General features: G+C 44.4%; 1 protein-coding gene across 5 annotated transcripts in view; it reads right to left on the bottom strand.

Moving 5' to 3' along the window:
* The window catches only part of LOC146388593 (nuclear GTPase SLIP-GC-like), a 48,700-nt gene that overhangs the window by 26,534 nt on the left and 372 nt on the right, over nt 1–21,794 (bottom strand). For 4 of the 5 annotated variants that reach the window (XR_014800061.1, XM_084925987.1, XM_084925988.1 and 1 more), the window contains exons 2-4: nt 21,684–21,708; nt 21,472–21,567; nt 20,740–20,827 (exon numbers count right to left, since the gene is read on the bottom strand). Coding sequence is in view for 4 of the 5 variants with exons in the window: in XM_084925987.1 (XP_084782113.1) it covers nt 20,740–20,827; nt 21,472–21,567; nt 21,684–21,708 (209 nt within the window). In the remaining variant the exon portion in view is untranslated. The remainder of the gene's footprint in view (nt 1–20,739; nt 20,828–21,471; nt 21,568–21,683; nt 21,709–21,794) is intronic. The other variant, XM_084925990.1, reaches the window with a different exon arrangement.

Here is a 21,794-nt window from a genome sequence, read left to right as displayed (position 1 = left end):
ATAGCCCAGTTACAGTCACAGCCAGACTTATTAGACACTATGTTACAGTCCATAGCCCAGTCAATAGCTCAGTTGGTAGAAGACTCATCAGCCTTATTATCAGCTCAGCCACCTATTCAGCAATCATCTTCACCAACTCCTCCTGTACAACAAGTTAAGTCAATCCAACCCGAAAAGAACTATTTTTCATCTGTCCATTCCAAGCAGAGAGACAAACCGCACAATATTGTAATCAGTCCTCAAAAGCTGGCCAGTTCAGAGACGGTGACGCACTCCAGGGCCTCCCCAGAGGCTGGGTTTCAGCCCCCAGCCGACTCTGGACCCCTGGAGGTTAAGAAGCCAGCTGAGGACCGCACCCGGCTGTCGCTGCCTGAGCTGAGTCAATGCTCTGTGCAGCTGCAGTCTGCTTTGTGTTTGCCAGAGGCCACCGTGCCTGCTGGTTCTGATTTGTTCCTGCCAGAGGCCCGTGCGCCTGCTGGTTCTGACCTGTTCCTGCCAGAGGCCTGTGCGCCTGCTGGTTCTGACCTGTTCCTGCCAGAGGCCCGTGCGCCTGCTGGTTCTGATTTGTTCCTGCCAGAGGCCCGTGCGCCTGCTGGTTCTGATCTGTTCCTGCCAGAGGCCCGTGCGCCTGCTGGTTCTGATCTGTCCCTGCCAGAGGCCCGTGCGCCTACTGGTTCTGATTTGTCCCTGCCAGAGGCCCGTGCGCCTGCTGGTTCTGTTCTGTCCCTGCCAGAGGCCCGTGCGCCTGCTGGTTCTGATCTGTGTTTTCCAGAGGCCCGTGTGCCTGCTGGTTCAGCCCTGCGTGTGCCAGGGGCCCCTGTGCCCCCTGGTTCAGTGACTATTTCCGCTGGGGGTTCTGGAGAGCCCGGCCAGCACTTTCCTGTCTCCGCTGGAGGGTCCGAGGGGCCCGTTCAGCCGCCTGTCTCCGCTGGAGGGTCCGAGGGGCCTGTTCAGCCGCCTGTCTCCGCTGGAGGGCCCGAGGAGCCCGTCCAGCCCCAAGACTCGTCAGCTGGAGGTTCAGGGGAACCTAGCCAGCTTCCTGCCTCGTCAGCTGGAGGGCCCAAGGAGCCCGTCCAGCCGCCAGCTGCAGCCTCATCATCCTTGCCGGCTGCAGCTTCATCCACGCCGCCGGCAGCAACAGCAGCTTCAACCACGCCGCCGGCAGCAGCAGCTTCGGCTTCATCCTCGCCTGCTGCGGCTTCGGCTTCATCCTCGCCTGCTGCGGCTTCGGCTTCATCCTCGCCTGCTGCGGCTTCATCTTCGCCTGCTTCGGCTTCATCTTCGCCTGGTCCGGCCTCCGCATCCGCTTCAGCCTCGCCTGGTCCGGCCTCCGTCTCACCTGGTGCTGCGGGGGCCACGCCACCTTCGGGTCCCAGACTGCCGCCTCGACGTCGGCGGTCGTCTGCTGGGCCGCTTGTTGGGCGTCATCGTCGTTATGGACGACCTCCCAAACGCCGCCGCTGCCTTCCGCGCGGCCGGCCTCCGGACTTGTGTCGCCGCCGCCGTTGCTGTGCGCACGGTCGGCCGCCTGAACTGTTTCCCCGTCGCCGCCATTGCTGTCCGCACGGTCGGCTGCCTGAACTGTTTCCCCGTCGCCGCCGTTGCTGTCCGCACGGTCGGCCGCCTGAACTGTTTCCCCGTCGCCGCCGTTGCTGTCCGCATGGTCGGCCCCCTGAACTGTTTCCACTTCGCCACCGCTGCCTTCCGCACGGTCGGCTTTTGGATCTGTGTCGCCAATGTGGCCGGCCTCAGAAGATGCATTGTCCTGGACTTCTGAGTTGTCAGCCTCCGGGCCGGCATCCAGAACTGTGTTTTGCTCTTGAACTCCAGCATGTGTGTTTGTTTTGACGATTCACTTGGTTCGCTGGAGCTTGTTTTTGTTTGGTTTTGACCCAGCGTTTTGTGTTTTATCATTATGTCCCTCTGTTCTAGTTATTCGGTGTCCTCCCCCCTTGTGTCCGGTTCGGGTTCTAGATTTCCTGTTTTGTTCTGAAGGTCTGTGTCTGTTGTCATTGTGTTCAGCTTGTGTAATCATGTTTATTCAGATCAGCTGTTCTCCCTCCTGTGTGCGATTACCCGATTACCTTGTGTGTGTATATATAGTGGGTGTCGGTCTGTGTTCGTTGTCGGCTCGTCTGTGTTCCTTGGTATCCTGTTCCTTAGTCTGCGTCTCTCTGCTCTGCTCTCCGTTTTGTTAAGATTTCAGGTTTGCTCCTTAGTTCTCCCAGTTTAGGTTTCCGTTAGTAATCTCTCATGCTTCGTTGTCTGTTCTGCCACCTGTAAATAAACCCTCACTCATATCATCAGTCGCCTGCCTGCATTTTGGGTCCTCCTTTTCCTCCACACCACACGGCTCACCCCGCCAGCCGTGACAACATTACCTTTGACATGGCTATAGATTATATTTAATAAACGTCTAATATTAAAAAACGAGTACCTGTTTTGATAAAGCCTGTCTGATCGGGTGAGACAATGGAGGGCAGATGTTTCTCTAAACGGCGGGCCAACACTTTAGCAAGGATTTTGGTGTCCGTGTTCAGCAAAGATATTGGACGGTATGAGCCACAATCTAAATGATCCTTATCCTTTTTTGGAATTAGGGAGATCACTGCTTGACGCATTGTTGGAGGCAAGGATTGTGAGAGGAAAGATTCTTCAAAAATCGATTTTAACAATGGATTCAGTTGGTTAGAAAACTTCTTAAAAAAATCAGAAGGATACCCATCGGGGCCAGGTGATTTTCCAGACTGCATACTCCGTATGGCCATTTCAATTTCAGCATTAGAAATGGGCTCCTCCAAACTGGTGGCCGCATCGTCTCCTAAGGAAGGGATATCAAGTTTCTCAAAGAAATTTTCTAGTGCCAGGTCATCCTTAGCTGGGGGGGAGCTGTATAAAGTCTGATAGTATTTAAAAAAACTATTATTTATACCTTGGTTATCCGTGCACCTTATTCCCTGGTCATTCCGGATCTCAGGGATAGCTTGATTAGCTGTTCTTTGTTGTAGCTGATGAGCTAGCAGCTTGCCTGTTTTTTCTCCATGTTCATACGAGTAGCTACGCAACTTCGAAATTAGATACTCAGCCTGTTTTGTAGATATAAGATTATATTCAGTTTGTAATTTCAGCCTACGTTTATATAATACAGGATCAGGGGAATGGCTATATACAGCGTCTAGTTTAGTAATTTCGTCAGCTAATTGAGAGAGTCGCTCAGTATCCCTCTTCTTTTTGTTCGCACAAAATGAGATTATCTGGACTCTCAGATATGCTTTTAGGGATTCCCAAACAGTTGATGGTGACATCTCTGGAGTTTGATTGACAGCAAGAAAGAAATCTATTTGAGACCTAATATAATTAACAAACTCTTCGTCTGCTAACAATACTGGATTGAACCTCCATGGCCGATAATTAGAGTAGGCATTGGGAATACGCATTGAAAGAACAACAGGTGAATGATCTGAAATCACCATGGCCTTGTAATCACAGTCTGTTACTAAAGGGAGGAGTTTTTTGTCCAGAAAGAAATAATCTATACGAGTATATGTTTTATGGACATTAGAAAAAAAAGAATATTGACTTGAATTTGGGTTACGAAATCTCCACACATCAGCCAACCTGTAGTTATGAAGAAAATGCTGTATAACACGTGCTGATTTTGAAACAGGCGTGCTTTTGTGCGAGCTGCGGTCCATAGCAAATAATGAGCAATTTAGGTCCCCACCAAGAATAATATTATGTGTTGCCATGTCGGGAAGCCGTGCAAAAACGTTAGTGAAAAAACTATGATCGTCCCGGTTAGGGGCATAGACATTCACTAAAATCAAGGGGAAACCATATAAATGTCCTACAACTAGAACAAAACAGCCTGCAGGGTCTTCATCCACAGTTGTGGCTATAAATGGTAAAGTTTTGCTTATCAATATTGCTGTCCCCCGAGCTTTAGAATTAAATTTAGAGTGATATATCTGGCCTACCCATCCAGACTTGATTCGAAGATGATCAGAGGTACGCAGATGCGTTTCCTGGAGAAATGCTATATCCGTTCTAAGTCGTTGTAAATGAGTAATAACCTTTTTCCGCTTGACCGGATGGTTAAGTGATTTTACATTCCAGCTTACAAAATTTACCACCCGATCACTAAATGATCGCGCTGTACTCATCCCTGCTCAAATAGTAAAATATGAAAGCTCCAGATGCACGACACGCGTGGGAAAGAGGAAAGAGAGGGGAAGAAGAAAAAAAAGAGAAAAAAAACCAAACAAAAACAACCCACAGTGATAAGTAAAATAAACATATCTGGCTGAAGCCCAAACCAAGAACACAATGAGCAGTTACACCAGATTGAACATGGTGACTGCCAAACCCCCTGCAAACAGATCCACACACATAGCCTAGTGCTTGTTTGGGTTACTATAAGCCAGACCCTTAGGCTCCCGCTGGCCACTTGACATAACATATCCTACAAAAAAAAAAGACAATAAATAAAAAAAAGAAAAAAAATACATATATATATATATATATATATACATACACATACACACATACATACACACACATATATATATACATACAGACATATATATATATATATATATACATACACATATACATATACACATATATATACATATCGACATCCAAACAAAGTATAGAACTTTTCTAAACCCAATGGTATTGTCATGAAATAAAATGAACCAAAATGTGTTTATGAAATAAGTTTAAATGTCTGAACAAGAAGTGTCTCTTTAAACTTTTCATCACAGTTCGAACGCTACAATAAGCAGAGTCATGTACACTCAGCCATAACTGAGACAACCAACCGTAGCACTGATCTTAGGCCCGGCGCTCCCACATAGAGCATCAGGCGCAGCCTCCTCAAATGTTGATAATATGTTCTTTAACATATTCCATTGCCTTCGCCGCATCCAGAAATTCTTTCTCCTCCTCGTTGTGCGTGATACAAAGTCGCGCTGGGAACCTGATCCCAAAACGGATACCTTCCTGCTCACGGAGAAGTTTCCGGACTTCTGTAAAAGCAGCCCGAGCTCGGGCCACCGAGGTCGTAAAATCCGGGAATATTGCAATTGGTTGTCCACTGAACCTCAGCGGAGCTTGGGTCCTGGCACGGCGCGACGAAGGCTGTCCCAATTCGAAGGCTGCTCGAAATGCGGCCCTCAAATGTGTCCTTCATTTCCCTGAATTTTAAGGATGTGGCGGTGTAGACTTCGTGGCCCAACATATCCCAGAATGCATAGCGCGGCGGTGGGTGTGGATTATTTTGCCGAAAAAAAACGGTGGAAGCGGAGAGGCCGAAGAGTAAACTTTTTAAAGTAAGTACTGAATATTATGTAACTTATTTATGTGCAAATGTTTAATAATGAAGAACATTAAAACATTACTGTTTGCCACATGTCGGCAAAGTTATGTGACATTAGCGATGTTTGTACTTTCAGCGTTTACTTTGTTTTAAAGCCTTTACTTTAAAATATACGCCGTTCGATAGTTGACCTTAATCCTACAGAGAATGTGATGATTTTGTGGATAATTAAAGTCAGTCATATATCCACAAACACAACAAGCTGAAAGTCAGTAATGCTGCTCGGTTTGCAGTCCTGAATATCACGGCACAAGCAGGATTCACTGCACTGTTAATGTTAGCTATGTTATATTGCTGCCTCTGTTCGGTGGTGTCGAGCCAAACGGACTTTAACGTGTGTTTGAACAAGCTGACGGTTCGAAGGAGATGCTCTGTCCCTTCATCAGGAACTCAATGGGTATGTGGTGTACAACAGCGGTCCCCAACCTTTTTTGCGCCACGGACCGGTTTATGCCCGACAATATTTTCACGGACCGGCCTTTAAGGTGTCGCGGATAAATACAACAAAATAAAACGAGTACCGGTACCGAAAAAAAAGAAGATTTATTCATAATTTATTCATAATTTATTCATTTATTCATAACACAACTCTCGCGGCCCGGTACCAAACGACTCACGGACCGGTACCGGTCTGAGGCCCGGGGATTGGGGACCGCTGGTGTACAACACTAGAGGCCAACTCCAAGCCCATAGCACAAGTCACTATCAAGTGCGGGATCTATCAAGGAGATGCTCTGTCCCCACTGCTGTTCTGCAAAGGCCTGAACCCCCTCAGTGAGATCATTAACAAGACTGGCTATGGATACCGACTACGGAATGGAGCAGTTGTCAGCCACCTCCTGTACATGGATGACATCAAGCTGTATGCCAAGAGTGAACGAGACATCGATTCACTGAGCCACACTACCAGGATATACAGCAATGACATTGGGATGTCATTCGGGCTGGAGAAGTGTAGGTAGAACTGAGGGGATCGAGCTACCAGAAGGCAACATTGCAGACATAGAGGACAATTACAAGTACCTGGGGATTCCGCAGGCGAATGGGAACCATGAAGAGGCCGCTAGAAAAGCTGCAACCACCAAGTACCTGCAGAGGGTCAGGCAAGTCCTGAGGAGTCAGCTGAACGGTAAGAACAAGATGCGGGCTCAACGCCTACGCCCTGCCCGTGATCAGGTACCCAGCTGGTATAATAAGTTGGCCAAAGGAGGAGATAGAAGCCACTGACATAAAGACAAAAAAGCTCCCAAGCTAGGCGTGTGGCTCCAGCAGATCCCGGGAACAACATCGGAGATCTCTGTCCAGAAGAGCGCAGTCCTGGGAACAGCTAAGATACTGCGCAGGACCCTCAAGCTCCCAGGCCTCTGGTAGAGGACCCGAGCTTGAAGGATAAACTGCCCGCAGGGGCGTGCTGGGTGTTTTATGTATATATATATATATATTGGGAAGATGGCCCATAACCAAGCCTAGCTTGGGAGTCACCGCACCCTGGTCCGATTACCACGGGGACCACCGTTACCTTCACCCTCCACATCCTCTCGAGCTCTTCTCTGAGCCCTTGGTATTTCTCCAGCTTCTCGTGTTCCTTCTTCCTGATATTGCTGTCATTCGGAACTGCTACATCGATCACTACGGCCGTCTTCTTCTGTTTGTCTACCACCACTATGTCCGGTTGGTTAGCCACCACCATTTTGTCCGTCTGTATCTGGAAGTCCCACAGGATCTTAGCTCGGTCATTCTCCATCACCCTTGGGGGCATCTCCCATTTTGACCTCGGGACTTCCAGGTTATACTCGGCACAGATGTTCCTGTACACTATGCCGGCCACTTGGTTATGGCGTTCCATGTATGCCTTGCCTGCTAGCATCTTGCACCCTGCTGTTATGTGCTGGATTGTCTCTGGAGCATCTTTACACAGTCTGCACCTGGGGTCTTGCCTGGTGTGATAGACCCCAGCCTCTATGGATCTTGTACTCAGAGCTTGTTCCTGTGCTGCCATGATTAGTGCCTCTGTGCTGTCTTTCAGTCCAGCTTTGTCCAGCCACTGGTAGGATTTCTGGATATCAGCCACCTCCTCTATCTGCCGGTGGTACATACCGTGCAGGGGCCTGTCCTTCCATGATGGCTCCTCGTCTCCCTCCTCTTTCTTGGGTTTCTGCTGCCTGAGGTATTCACTGAACACTCGGTCAGTTGGGGCCATCTTCCCAATGTATTCTTGGATGTTCGTTGTCTCATCCTGGACTGTGGTGCTGACACTCACCAGTCCCTGGCCCCCTTCCTTCCACTTAGCGTACAGCCTCAGGGTGCTGGACTTGGGGTGAAACCCTCCATGCATGGTAAGGAGCTTTCTTGTCTTTATGTCAGTGGCTTCCATCTCCTCCTTTGGCCAGCCTATTACCCCAGCTGGGTACCTGATCACAGGCAGGGCGTAGGTGTTGATGGCCTGGATCTTGTTCTTACCGTTCAGCTGACTCCTCAGGACTTGCCTGACCCTCTGCAGGTACTTGGTGGTTGCAGCTTTTCTAGCGGCCTCTTCATGGTTCCCATTCGCCTGCGGGATCCCCAGGTACTTGTAACTGTCCTCTATGTCTGCAATGTTGCCTTCTGGTAGTTCAATCCCCTCAGTTCTGACTACCTTCCCTCTCTTTGTTACCATCCGACTACACTTCTCCAGTCCGAACGACATTCCAATGTCATTGCTGTATAGCCTGGTAGTGTGGATCAGTGAATCGATGTCTCGTTCACTCTTGGCATACAGCTTGATGTCATCCATGTACAGGAGGTGGCTGACAACTGCTCCGTTCCGTAGTCGGTATCCATAGCCAGTATCCATAGCCAGTCTTGTTAATGATCTCACTGAGGGGGTTCAGGCCTATGCAGAACAGCAGTGGGGACAGAGCATCTCCTTGGTAGATCCCGCACTTGATGGTGACTTGTGCTATGGGCTTGGAGTTGGCCTCTAGTGTTGTACGCCACATCCCCATTGAGTTCCTGATGAAGGCTCTTAGGGTCCCGTTGATCTTGTACAATTCTAGGCATTCCAGTATCCAACTGTGGGGCATTGAGTCATAGGCCTTCTTGTAATCAATCCAGGCAGTGCACAGGTTGGTCAGTCTGGTCTTGCAGTCTCAAATTTAATTGAATTTAATTGAGAATTTGCAAGCTTATCTCCCAGAAAAAATATCAACTTTTCCTTTAACACTTGTGCAGTGTCAGTATTGATTCAGCAGACATCATTTTGACCACTTTTAAAAAACATCAAGAACTTATTTATATATATATATATATATATATATATATATATATATATATATATATATATATATATCTTAATAATCTGACAATACATATAATATTGTCCATATTATATTTACATTACCACAGTGAGATGATTTTAGTCTCATGAACAACATTAGCTAATTGCTATTTACTAACTAATCTTGAAATGACTGTTTAGTACAGAAATGAAGCCCAACAATCATGTTTTACAGTCCTGTGGTCTCAGCCTCAGATACTCAATTAATCAAAGTGATGTCATGACAAAAATGAATGACCAACAAAACATTTTTCTCCTTCATTTCTGTCAAACAATGCTGTATGTAAAGTTTCTCGCGGTATCCAGTATCATGGTTGCTAGGCAACCTGAACAGCGCGACGAAGGCTAGACCATGCCATTTCACAAGCCTCTCACTTCCGCACTTCTCGTACTTATAGTACGCACCGTACGTAGTACGCGTACTACGTAGTACGCGTACTTCAAGTGTGCAGACCCTGAATTGGGAGACAGCCAAAGTGTCTCCACACCCGGTTAAGTGAAGGTCAACAGTATCCAGTGGACCCAGGTGGCCTTGAAGGAGGGACAATGAGTTCTGACAACAATCCTGTTATCATGGGAAGAATTTGTTGTTCCAGTCAGCTTCGACCTTGGCAGGCCTTCAGCTGACGCCAGTGGGATAGCTGCATGAGTGAAGATGGTGAAAGTTTGGGTTTAGTGCAAACAACTGCATCCAATTTTTACAGTTGGTGAAATGTCTATCACTGGTCACCAATTCTCTCAATTCCCGTTCTTCTTCTCCTAGATGTTATCCATATTGCAGAGCCATGAGCTTCTCCAAGATGTTATCCATATTGGCACACATCCAGGCACACGACGCAACCGACAATCGAATATCCGGCAGCAAATTTTTTGCACTGCAGTGGTTTGAACAATAACTGCCTAATGGACTCCAACTTGTTAATGTAAATAGGGAGTCTTCTTCACACACTAAGGTTATGGGGGTTCCATGCTGGGACCAATTTTATTTACATTATAAAGTTCTTCCTTTAGGTATTACTACAAGAAGGCATAGCATTTTCATTGCTATTCAGATGATACCCAGCTTTATCTATCTATAAAGCCAAATTACACACCCAAAGTAGTTCAACTGCAGGAATGTCTTAAAGACATAAAGGCCTGGATGGCCTCAAGTTTTTTCAAATGAAACTGATTTTATTGTACTCAGCCCTATAAATCTTAAAAACATGCTGATTAACCATTACCTTGCCCTATAGTAACACTGTGAGGAATCTTTCAATACAAAGTACCTTAAGGCAACCATTGCTGTGCACTGAAAAAAAGGCCATGTTCGATTTACTTGATTCAATAGTGGACATTGGTTGCACACAAACATTTTTGCTTTGGCAGAAACTTAAACAACTGAGTTAAATCAACACAACTTATTTATAGTCAATAAACCTGTGCATTTTGTGTTCATAAAACGTGATTGAAACATGTTTAGAGGAAGTAAGTTGAGCTCTTGGAATATTTTAATCCTTCAAAATTTTGTCATTTTATTTCGACACTATTCAATAACCTTTACCACAGTACTACTTGATTACTTAAATACTACATGTTGTCTTCATATTACATAATGTTCAACAAAGTCCAGAGTCTGGTTAACATAAAAGTTGAATGGATCTACAACAACTACCATCATTGGCGCTATATAAATAAAACTGAATTGAATTGAACTGTTAAATTAATGTTTTCAGATATTTTAAGCAAGTAAAAGTACACAAAAGGCAAAAAATATTATATTAAAAGTAAGTCTTGTAGTTAAAGTCCAGTTGTTGGAGTTTAGATAGTCCAGGCCAATATTTTACTTAGTTACATCATGCCATATTTAAGTATTTGTCATGATCTTTAAGTTTCTATTATAATCTTGATCATTTTATGTTGTAATATAATATGCTGTGCTCCATAAATTAATCCTGCTTTGTTAGTCTTTTGTGTTGATAGATGTCGTAAAGGGGGTGTGTATTTGGCCCGCATGTGTGTGTGTGTGGGGGGGGGGGAAGGAAAGGTTAGGCAAGCGAGCAAGTGTGGAGCAACAGTTTTCTGACCTTCGCCGTTTAATGTTGTTTTTCTTGTAGCATAAAGGGAATGTAAACGAGCTCCCGCCGGAGGCATTTGTTTTGTATTTTTTTGGTTTGTATGGTAATAAATGTTTTGCCCCTTTTTTCCTTTGCCTCGTTTTTGCTAACGAAAAGCGTACAAGCGATTCAACGAAGAGCACGAGTCAGAAACTTTACATCCTGCAGAAGCGGCAAAGAAGGACCGAAGGTTGCCGCTATATTAGTCAGAAAACTGCTCCGAAAGTGAGAGGATTACGCACACGTCACCGGCGCACGGAGTCAATCAGCCCGCGAAAAGCTTCAGCATCTTAAAGTGACAAGGAAAACCAAGTTGGGTTATCTTAACTAGAAATATAAAAGAGATTGAGGAGCTTATGGAAGATATTGGCAATTTTGAGGAAGTGTCTGTTAGATTAGCCACTGACTTCTCAAAAATGTATATTGAGTTTTGTGAAAACAACGATGCAGTTAAAAAACACTTGACTGAGTCAGAACTTCCTCATGATCAGACACAGTGGTATGAGCCAAAGGCTAGCTATTTGAGAAGTTTTGTGGAGAAAGTTGAGAGATGGTTAAAAAGAGTGGGAATGCAAGTAGATGAAGCAAGAATGGTTGATGCTGAAGTTGAGCCTGCAGACAGTGCTTCAGCGATATTGTCCGGACACAGTAAAGCACATCGAAGCAGCCGAACCTCTTCTGCTGTGTCTTTGACCACATATTCTGTCAGGCTAAAGATAGAGGCAGAAAGGGCTGCTCTGGTCGCGCGTGCTGAGGCATTAAAGCAAAAGATGGAGATTGATAGACAAGAAGCTGTTGTTAAGGCAAAAAGGGAGGAATGGGAGTTGCAAACAGCTATTGCCGCAGCTAGTGCAAAGCTTGAGGTGCTGACTGTGAAGGAGCCAGCCCATAACAATTCTGCTGACTTGGACAACGAAATGGCTGGCCGCCAAAGAGCATCACGCCAAAATATTGGGGCCAGTTTTGGGTTTGTTCAGCCAGAACATGGAGATGTCAGTCGAGAATGAGAGTCAGAAGTTATGCAGGCCTCAGAAAAGAGTAGCAGGCTTCCTCATCCATTGAGTAAGAAGGATAATAGCCAGTCTATTACTAGTCAAGGCAGGATGGCTGATGTTAAAGACAAAACGAGATTACGGAGCTCCTAGTAAAACAACAGAAAGCATCCACTCTCCCTCCTTTGGATGTTCCAGTATTCAGTGGGCATCCACTGGAGTTTGGTTTTTTTATGAAAGCATTCGAGCATGGGATTGAGGAAAGGACAGGCAGCAATAGAGATAGGTTGCGCTTCCTAGAGCAGTTCACCCAAGGGAGACCCAAGGTTCTTGTTTGTAGCTGTTCGCACATGCATCCTGACAGAGGCTACGCTGAAGCCAAGAGGCTTCTGCGCAAGCATTTTGGGGATGAATATACTATTGCCTCAGCCTACATTGAAAGAGCTCTAAAATGGCCTGTAATCAAGCCAGAGGATGGTGATGCACTGACGGAGTTTGCTATGTTCCTCACTAGTTGCTGTGACACAGTCGACAGCATGGAGTACATTGAGGAGATGGATAGCCTTACTAATATGAGAGCAGTCGTCTCCAAGCTTCCTTTGAAAATAAGGGAAAGGTGGAGGGGTTTCGCCTGTGAATTCAAGAACGTACAGCAATGAGAGCTAGATTCGCTGATCTGGTCAGTTTTGTAGAGAAGCAGGCAAAGATTGCTTCTCACCCATTGTTTGGTAACATTCAGGACACCACTTTGTCATGAGACAAGGGCAAACCAAAGGTATGCAAAGAGAATGCTTTGAAATTCAAGGAGAGGGAAAGCATCTTTGCTACTAATACAGCACCTGTGTCAAACAGTGAGGAGCAGACAAAGAGGGAAAGGGAAAATGTAGGCTCTACAGGTGGAAGATAGTGTCTTTTCTGTCATAAGGGAGGACGTAACCTCAGTACCTGCAGACTCCTCAAGCAAAAGCCTCACAGAGAAAGGCTTGATTTCCTCAAATCAAAGGGCTTGTGTTTTGGTTGCCTGTCACAGGGGCATCTGAGCAAAGGCTGCCAGCAAAGACACACGTGTGAGACTTGTTCTCAGAAATATCCCACCATTCTGCATAAGGAGCAGTACTCTTCTCCTGATAGTGACGGTAAAAGTATCAGGGAACCAGCAGCAAGTTTTTCTCCAGCAGCAGGCAGTGAAACATGCGGTTGTACCTTGGCTGGCGAAGCGGTCTGTGCACTTTCAATTGTGTCTGTGAAGGTCAGATGTTCAAGGAGCAACACAACTGTTGAATCATACGCGTTCTTAGACCCAGGAAGCACTGGAACCTTTTGTACAGATGAGCTGATGAGGGATTTACACGTCACAGGAAAAAGGTCCAACATTCTGCTCCGCACCATGGGAAAAGAAGCGACAATCAGTACTCATGTTGTTACGGGTCTCAAGGTCAGTGGTTTGGATGAGGACAACTTTTTGAAGATTCCCCAGGTTTTCACACAGGCAGAGATTCCAGTAACAAAGGAGAACATTCCACAACAGAGCGATGTGGACAAATGGCCTTATTTGAAGGAGGTTCAGCTCAAGCAGATTGATGGAAAAATTGGTATGTTAATAGGGACAAATGTACCAAAGGCGCTCGAGCCCTGGAAGGTTATCAACATTGAGGGCAACGGCCCATATGCTGTAAAAACTGCATTAGGCTGGACGATTAATGGACCTCTGCTGAGAGAAGAGGGTATTCCTCAAGGGGCTGTTGAGTGGCCACCGGTGATGGTGAACAGGATATCGGTGACAAAGCTAGAGGAGCTCTCGCAGCAGCAAATGAAGTATGACTTCCCTGAGCATGAGTTGTCTGAGAAAATGGAAATGTCAGCCAGAGACAGACAATTTATGGAGTCTGTGTCACTGTCAGTGAAGCAGATTCACGGTCACTACACCATTGGCCTTCCTTTAAAGAACAAGGGGGCTGCATTTCCAAACAACCGTGTTGTGGTGGTATAAAGAGCAGAAGGCCTGAAACGGAGGCCGTTAAGAGACAGTGAGTTTCATCAAGAGTACACAAAGTTCATGACAGAGACACTGGAAAGGGGCTATGCTGAAGAAGTTCCCGTGGAAGAAACTTGTAAAAGTGGTAGCAGAATATGGTATCTCCCACATCATGGGGTCTACCACCCAACCAAGCACAAGTTGAGAGTGGTATTTGACTGTGCATCCATGTATCAAGGCATGTCACTGAACTCACAGCTGTTGCAGGGGCCAGACTTAACCAATTCCCTCATAGGTGTTTTGATAAGGTTCAGGCAGGTGCCAGTTGCCTTCATGTCTAATATTGAAGGCATGTTTCATCACGTCAGGGTTCCCGCTGAAGATGCTGATCTGTTGAGATTCTTGTGGTGGCCACAGGGAGATCTTGGTAAAGGCCTCAAGGAATACAGAATGGTAGTTCACTTGTTCGGTGCAACTTCATCACCAAGCTGTGCATGCTACGCGCTGCAAAGGTGTGCTGAGGACAATCAGGCGAGGTTCAACCATATTGCAACGAACACTGTTCTAAGGAACTTTTATGTGGATGATTGCCTGAAATCTGTTGGCACTGAAGAGCAGGCAATCTCACTGATTCTGGACCTCAGGGCTTTGTGCGCTGCAGGAGGTTTCAAGCTCACTAAGTGGATTTCCAACAGTAGAGCGGTGCTTGCGTCTATACCTGAGGATGACAGGGCCAAAGAAGTCAAGGAGCTCGATCTTGAAAGGGACTGCCTCCCTACTGAAAGAGCTTTAGGGGTTCAGTGGTGTGTGGAGTCTGACACGCTGAAATTCAGAGTTCTGGTTGAGAGCAAACCACTCACAAGGAGAGGACTGCTTTCGATGGTAAGCACTATATATGACCCACTTGGGATCTTATCCCCTCTGATCTTGCCAGTGAAGCACATCCTGCAAGAGCTATGCAGAACAAAACATGCATGGGATGATATCATGCCAGAAGCTCTGTCTCTGCAGTGGCAACAATGGGTCGGCAGTTTGCACCTCTTAGGTTTGAGGTAGACAGATGTGTGAGACCAGTCAACCTTGGCAAGATCACTTCAGCTCGACTTCACCACTTTGCCGATGCAAGTGAAAGGGGGTATGGCATAGCCACATACCTGGTTTCAAAAAACAATTTGAACCAGCCACATAGTGCTTTCATTATTGGTAAAGCCAGGGTTACACCATTGAAGCCAGTTACCATACTATGACTCGACCTTACTGCTGCAGTGGTGGCAGCAAAGATGGACAGGATGGTAAGAGCCGAACTAGATTTGGAGTTGAAGGAGTCTGTCTTTTGGACGGACAGTACGTCGGTGATTAAGTACCTCAAGAATGAAACAGCGAGGTTTCGTACGTTTGTTGCCAATCGAGTTGCTGCCATTAAGGATAGATCAGCTGTCTCTCAGTGGAGATATGTGAACACCTCGGCCAATCCTGCAGACTTTGCTTCCAGAGGGATCAGTGTTGGTGCCTTTCTCAAGGCAAAGACATGGATCACGGGTCCAGATTTCATCACGAAAGCAGAAATGGAGTGGCCAGAAATGCCAGACAGTGTATGCCAACCAATCTGTAATGACCCAGAAGTCAAAGAAGCATCAGTATATGCTCTTATGGTTGAAGAAGGTGCAGACGCCACCTCTCAGCTCATTCATCATTACTCAAGCTGGCATCGGGCTAAAAGAGCCGTTGCATGGGTCCTGAGATTAAAAGGTGTGCTGAAGCTTCTCGCTCAAAAGAGGAAGGATTTAAAAGCGAATCTCTATGATGGAAGGTTGAATGTAGGAAGTCAAAGGCTGGAGCAGGAGAAGCAAATGAGGCACTTCAAAGCTAACCTTCCCATCTTCCCACTTTCTGTGAGTGACATGGCTGAGGCGGAAGTGGAGATCGTGCGCTTCAGTCAAGGGCAGCGGTTTGGCGAAGATATTGCCAAGCTGCAACAAGGAAAGACAGTGTCAAAGGATAGCCCTCTTTGTCAGTTGTCACCAGTTGTACAAGATGGCATTCTGAGAGTGGGCGGCAGATTGAGCAGATCTAGCATGCAAGAGGAGTTAAAACACCCTGCAATGTTGGCTAAGGATCAGCATATAGCCACTCTCATTCTCAGATCTACACACAAGGATCTTGGACATTGTGGCAGGAATCATGTCCTATCAAAGGTACGGCAGAAATACTGGATACTAAGATCCCATGCTGCTGTCCGGAAGATTTTGTCCCAGTGCGTCTCCTGCAGACGGCATCATGGGAAAGCAGCAAGTCAGATCATGGCAGATCTTCCTCCTGAAAGGCTCACACCCGATGAGCCACTGTTCACAAGTGTCGGTGTGGACTACTTTGGTCCCTTCAAAGTCAAAAGGGGTAGGTCCATGATCAAAAGGTATGGCGTAGTTTTTACCTGCTTGACAGTGAGGGCTGTGCATATTGAGCTGGCAAATTCGTTGGACACGGACTCTTGTATTCATGCATTGCGGAGGTTCATTGCTAGGAGGGGACAGGCTCAGTTGATGCGTTCTGACAATGGAACAAACTTTGTAAGTGCAGAAAGGGAGTTGCGGGAAGCAGTGCGTGCTTTGGATAATGCAAAGATTCAAGAAGCCTTGTTAGTTAAAGGCATCACATGGATATTCAACCCCCCAGCTGCCTCGCATTTTGGAGGAGTTTGGGAACGGCAGATACGGTCAATTCGTAAAGTGCTCAGCTCTGTTGTGAAGCAGCAGATCCTTGATGAGGAGGGTCTGCACACACTGCTGTGTGAGGTAGAGGCGATTATCAATAGCCGCCCTATCTCAAGAGTCTCTACCAATCCGAATGACCTGGAGGCCTTGACGCCAAATCATTTGCTTCTGATGAAAGCCAAAACTCCGCTACCTCCTGGAGTATTCAGCAGGAGCGACTTGTAGTCGAGGCGTAGATGGCGTCAAGTCCAGTACTTGGCGGATTTGTTTTGGAGACGGTGGATTAAGGAGTATCTGCCAGACTTGCAGATAAGGAGGAGACAAAGGTGGGCCCCAACCACAAAGAAATATCAGTCAAGGTGATATCGTCCTCATCGTAGATGATTCCGCTCCAAGAAATTCATGGGTAATGGGTCGAGTGATTCTGACATTTGAGGATGCCAAAGGTTGGGTTCGTCAGGCCAAGGTGAAAACCAGCAAAAAACATTCTCCTACGACCTGTGGCGAAGCTTTGTCTGCTGCTAGAATGTGATATGTAGCGCCCCTTCTAAATACCACTCAAGAGACAGCGGTAAAGGCTGGTCTCCTACGGTGAGTCATGTGCATGAACCTCTGACTCCATTCCCTAATCTCCCCAACATACACACATACACGCATCCACGAAGATATGTTCCAGCTTAAGAAGAGTTCCTGCTGTAACAAGGCAAAACGTTGTCCTTTTTCCAAAGTTTCTGTTGGAATAAGGACATTAATGTGCCATATGGGCAGTTCAAGTACTCTGTATATTTGCCTGTTCATTATCTGGCAAGTTTGGTGTTCTGAACAATATATATGTATAAGAGTAATTGTTTTGTGGCTCACAAGAACAATCGGGGGCCAGGATGTTGGAGCTTAGATAGTCCAGGCCAATATTTTACTTAGTTACATCATTCCATATTTAAGTATTTGTCATGATCTTTAAATTTCTATAAATATTGTGTTGTTGTAAAGTGTTGATAGATGTCGTAAAGGGGGTGTGTATTTGACCCGCATGTGTATGTGTGTGTGTGTGGGGGGGGGAAGGAAAGGTTAGGCAAGCAAGCAGGACGTAGAGCAACAGTTTTCTGACCGTCGCCATTTAATGTTGTTTTTGTTGCATAAAGGGAATGTAAAGGAGCTCCCGCTGGAGGCATTTGTTTTGTATTTTTTTGGTTTGTATGGTAATAAATGTTTTGCCCCTTTTTTCCTTCGCTTCGTTTTTGCTAACAAAAGGCGTACAAGAAAATCAACGAAGAGCACAAGTCAGAAACTTTACGTCCTGCAGAAGCGGCAAAGAAGGACCGAAGGTTGCCGCTATACCAGTATTAAGAAGAAGTTTGTAAATAGGAAAATAGAAAACAAACAGTACTCACTGCAGGAAAACACCTCCCCTGAGCAGTATTGGGCAAGTTACTTTAAAAAAGTAATTAATTACTAATTACTTAGTCAATATTGTATTTAAAATACTTATCTATTTACTGTGTCAGAAAAGTAACTTAATTACTCAATAAGTAATTTAACTAAATACTTTTTAAAATCCCTATAAACCTTGAGTGGACAAACAATAGAAATTAAACTTTTTAAATAATAAATACATTTTTATAAAGACGGAGACTCTACAGTACGCAGCGGGTAGCATCTCTTCCACAATATAGGCTGCAATCATTTTTTAAGCTCACCTTCAGATGCTTTCTGTGCTGGTGCTGAAGTAAAATCAAGTTTTGCCTGCTTAGCAGGAGTTGCCGCAGTGTTATCCATGGATGATGAACAAGGATCACTCAGAAGTGTTCATCTATGCTCTCGTGTCAGGCGCTTCAGTAGATTACTCGTGCTATTAACAACGGCCGATAGTTTTTTCTCCCCAGGACATAGCTTACATATTGCTGTAATGTTCTTGTCTGCTTGTTTCAGAAAAGTGAAGTGACGGGAATATTTCCATTTCATAAAACAGCCACTCGCTTCAGCCGAGTCCAACATCTTCCGCTTTAGAATACGACTATGCAGCAAACTGGCGCGAAATGACGTGCACCTGCACTACAGCGATGTTAAAGGGGCAGAGTTTACTTCTACGTTTAGAAGATAAATTATTGAAATTAAATAATGATATTCAGCAAGTTTAATTATTTTACAATGTAACGCAAGTACATTGTAAGTAACTGTAATTAAAATACCTAAAAATGAACAGTAATCAGTAACGCATTACACCCAACACTGCCCCTGAGTCATATTATTTTTACTCATGCATTAATATAAAAGCAGAATTATGTCTTTGTAACAGGTTTAGGTCTATTAGAGTACATTCCTTTAATCCAGACCTTCCCAAAGTGTGGGTCCCGCCCCCTAGGGGGGGCGCAGAGCCATTGCAGGAGGGGCGCGGTATGAAAAGGCAAAAAAAACAACAACAAAAAAACAATGCTTGGACACTGCTATCACGGGGCACCTCCACAAACGCAAATCAGGAGATGAAGCATCGCTGAATATGTTTCCAAACCAACTTCATTCTAAGCCAAAGACTAGAAAATATGGTGAAGCATATCTTCTGTTTGGCTTCACCTGCACAAGTGCCAAGGTAGGTCTCCCCTGCAGAATTGGTTTTCCCTTCATCGGGAGCACGTGCTGGGTTCTTCAAATCACGGACAAACAGTATCCCACATTCGTGATTTTTAGTTCACAAACACTTGTTGTAATGACTAACTACTCCTGACATTTTGGAGATGTTAGCTCTTTACACAGTAAAGTTACAGCGGGATACAAATAACATCAGGCTGATCCTGCCACGATTTGTTCCTCAAATCGGACAAACAGCATCCAACAGTTGTTTATGTTTTTGAACCCATTTTGCAGAGGGATTGAAAAATGTATTGATAGCAATGTTGAATATTATTACACAGGAAAAAAACAACTACACGTAAAATAATCACACCGTGACGCTTCTGCCTTTCTAAATAGAGGGACAGTAACTGTGTGTGTGTATGTAAGCGTGTAAAACCTGAAGATAGAGACAAAATATTGTTAATCTATCTGCTATTCTGCAATTCATCTCATGTAAACAATAACGTGGCGCACAGCGTGACGTGAAAAAAGGCACATCCCTTTGACGTTGTGTGACAACTCTGTATTCGTTCACACGTAAATGCAAAAAAGGAGTTTTAAAAAATCTCTATTTTCGGTGATTCGAAACGCCGTTTCCGTGTGGATGAAACAGCTGTGTTGTCAAAAATACCCGTGTAGGTGTGGACGTAGCGTAAAAGAGTTAGTAGTTTATTTTATTACTACCTGTAATTTATTGCAGATTACTTGTATTTGCTTAATTGTTTCCTAAATGTTTGAGGTGTGAAATAAACCGCAATGGAGCAAAATATTGGTGTTTGTGCTTGGAGGATGTTTTCGTGCGTGCGTGTGCACGCGCGAGGGGGGTGCGAACATTTTTCTTGTAAAACAAAGGGGGGCCCAACAAAAAAAGTTAGGGAACCACTGCTTTAATCTAATGTTTTGTAGACATGATTTAAAAGGAAAAAATTAAAAAAGATTAAAAAGAAAATGCTACATTTGTTATTAAGCAAGAAGCAACAGCACCAAACACAGTGCTTAATAAACTTATTTAGATCTGTCATAAAAAAAAACCATGAAAACAGTGAATTTTTTTTTTTAAATTTTAAAACCTTTGTTGTTATTTATTAGACACATAACAAACTTAATACCTAAATACCTAAATGAGTCGACAGATGGACTTCAAGCACAACATTCAACCACTAAAAAAATGTTTACTGTTGAGGAATGCAAATATATAACTATAAGTTGGAATCTTAATCGATAATAATATGCAGCATTCTAATATGGTGATAATACCCAAATATGACAAAGCAACAACCTCAACCTTATTTCCAGGTCTCACACTAATTATCACAAATTATTATTAATGCTTGCAGGTTACAGTATTAGTAATTGGTTTTGCCTCAAAGGAACTGTTGCACATATTCCCAAATGATTTCCATCTTATTCCTATATTGCATAAATTTCAGTGTATTAATATTCAGCTCAAAACCAGGGTTGATTGGTATATAATTTTCCATTGCAGGAATTCTAACAAGATACCGGTGTCAATAAATTATGCTTGATTTCCACTAAGTCATAACATCTTACACAGAAATTCTGTGGTAGTTTGCTAATTAAGGGAAAATATGCTGTACAAAATATACACAATCTTTTTGGAGCTATATCCGTGCAAAATATGGAAAACTTGATACTCACTTTATGAAAGCATTTAACTTATGTTGGTCTTGTAGATTTGCCATCACATCTTCTATTATAGCTTTTACATCAGACAGTATTCTTGCTTCTGTCAGTGTAAAGGTAAAGAAAGGCAGGAATCAGGAAGCATTGTATGTCACAATGTGGTGCACTGATATACAAAACAGGATGCAAAAACTATGTAAGGAGTTTATTAGCCTTATACAATTTTAAACCTGCCCCATCTTTTCATCCCATTAACACCAATATACAGACACAATCTCTCCATACTGTTCCACAGTGAACAAAGACAAAGTGACCCCCTATTTGCACAATGAAGTGAATCATGCAACCAATTAATGAATTAATTATAATTGCTAGGACACTATAATTTTATGTGCAATATCTCATTCATTTATTTTAGCCCCTCATACAGGGTCATTTTTATTTCCTACCTCCTTTCCACTTTTATGGTGGGACTGAGTAGTGTTACATGCTCTGAGTAACTCACAGACAGACTGGAGAATGCTACGAAAGCAAGATACCAGTTACACTATTGCCACTTGTCAAAGGAGTTTTATGCCCTTAAGTAACAATCATGCAATAACATGCCTTTGACTGTTATGATTTGATCCTATTGGTACGTCAGATACCAGAAAGTTGAAAAAGGTAGAAACAAATATTTACACAGCATAGAATTTTAATCCCATAGTAGCTTGTAAGATGCCATTATTTAGAAAGAAATCTAAATACCTGATTTTGATCCTGGTGAAGATTCACGTCGTCGTTTAGCTGATTGTTGATGGCTGGACCCATCCTGTTGATCTGACTTTCTCTTTCCTAATTGGACTAAAACAAAACTCATAACTTATACTCAACAGATTTATTTAGCCCAAGCAAAAATATTACTGCCTTGAAAACAAAGATGAATATTAAAGGTAATCAGTAAGATTAATCTGTCTCACCTTTTTTACTTGTGGATGCCAAAAGCTGACAATTAACATAAACAGTTAACTTTTAAACAGTATAACAATATTAAATTTGACACCCACACACACACACACACACACACACAC

This window comes from Perissodus microlepis, chromosome 4, assembly GCF_051167445.1.
Source record: "Perissodus microlepis isolate ML-2025 ecotype Zambia chromosome 4, ASM5116744v1, whole genome shotgun sequence".
In the NCBI taxonomy this organism is placed as follows: domain Eukaryota; kingdom Metazoa; phylum Chordata; class Actinopteri; order Cichliformes; family Cichlidae; genus Perissodus; species Perissodus microlepis.
Note: the sequence above shows the minus strand (reverse complement) of the source record. Positions and strands in the feature narration are given on the sequence as shown.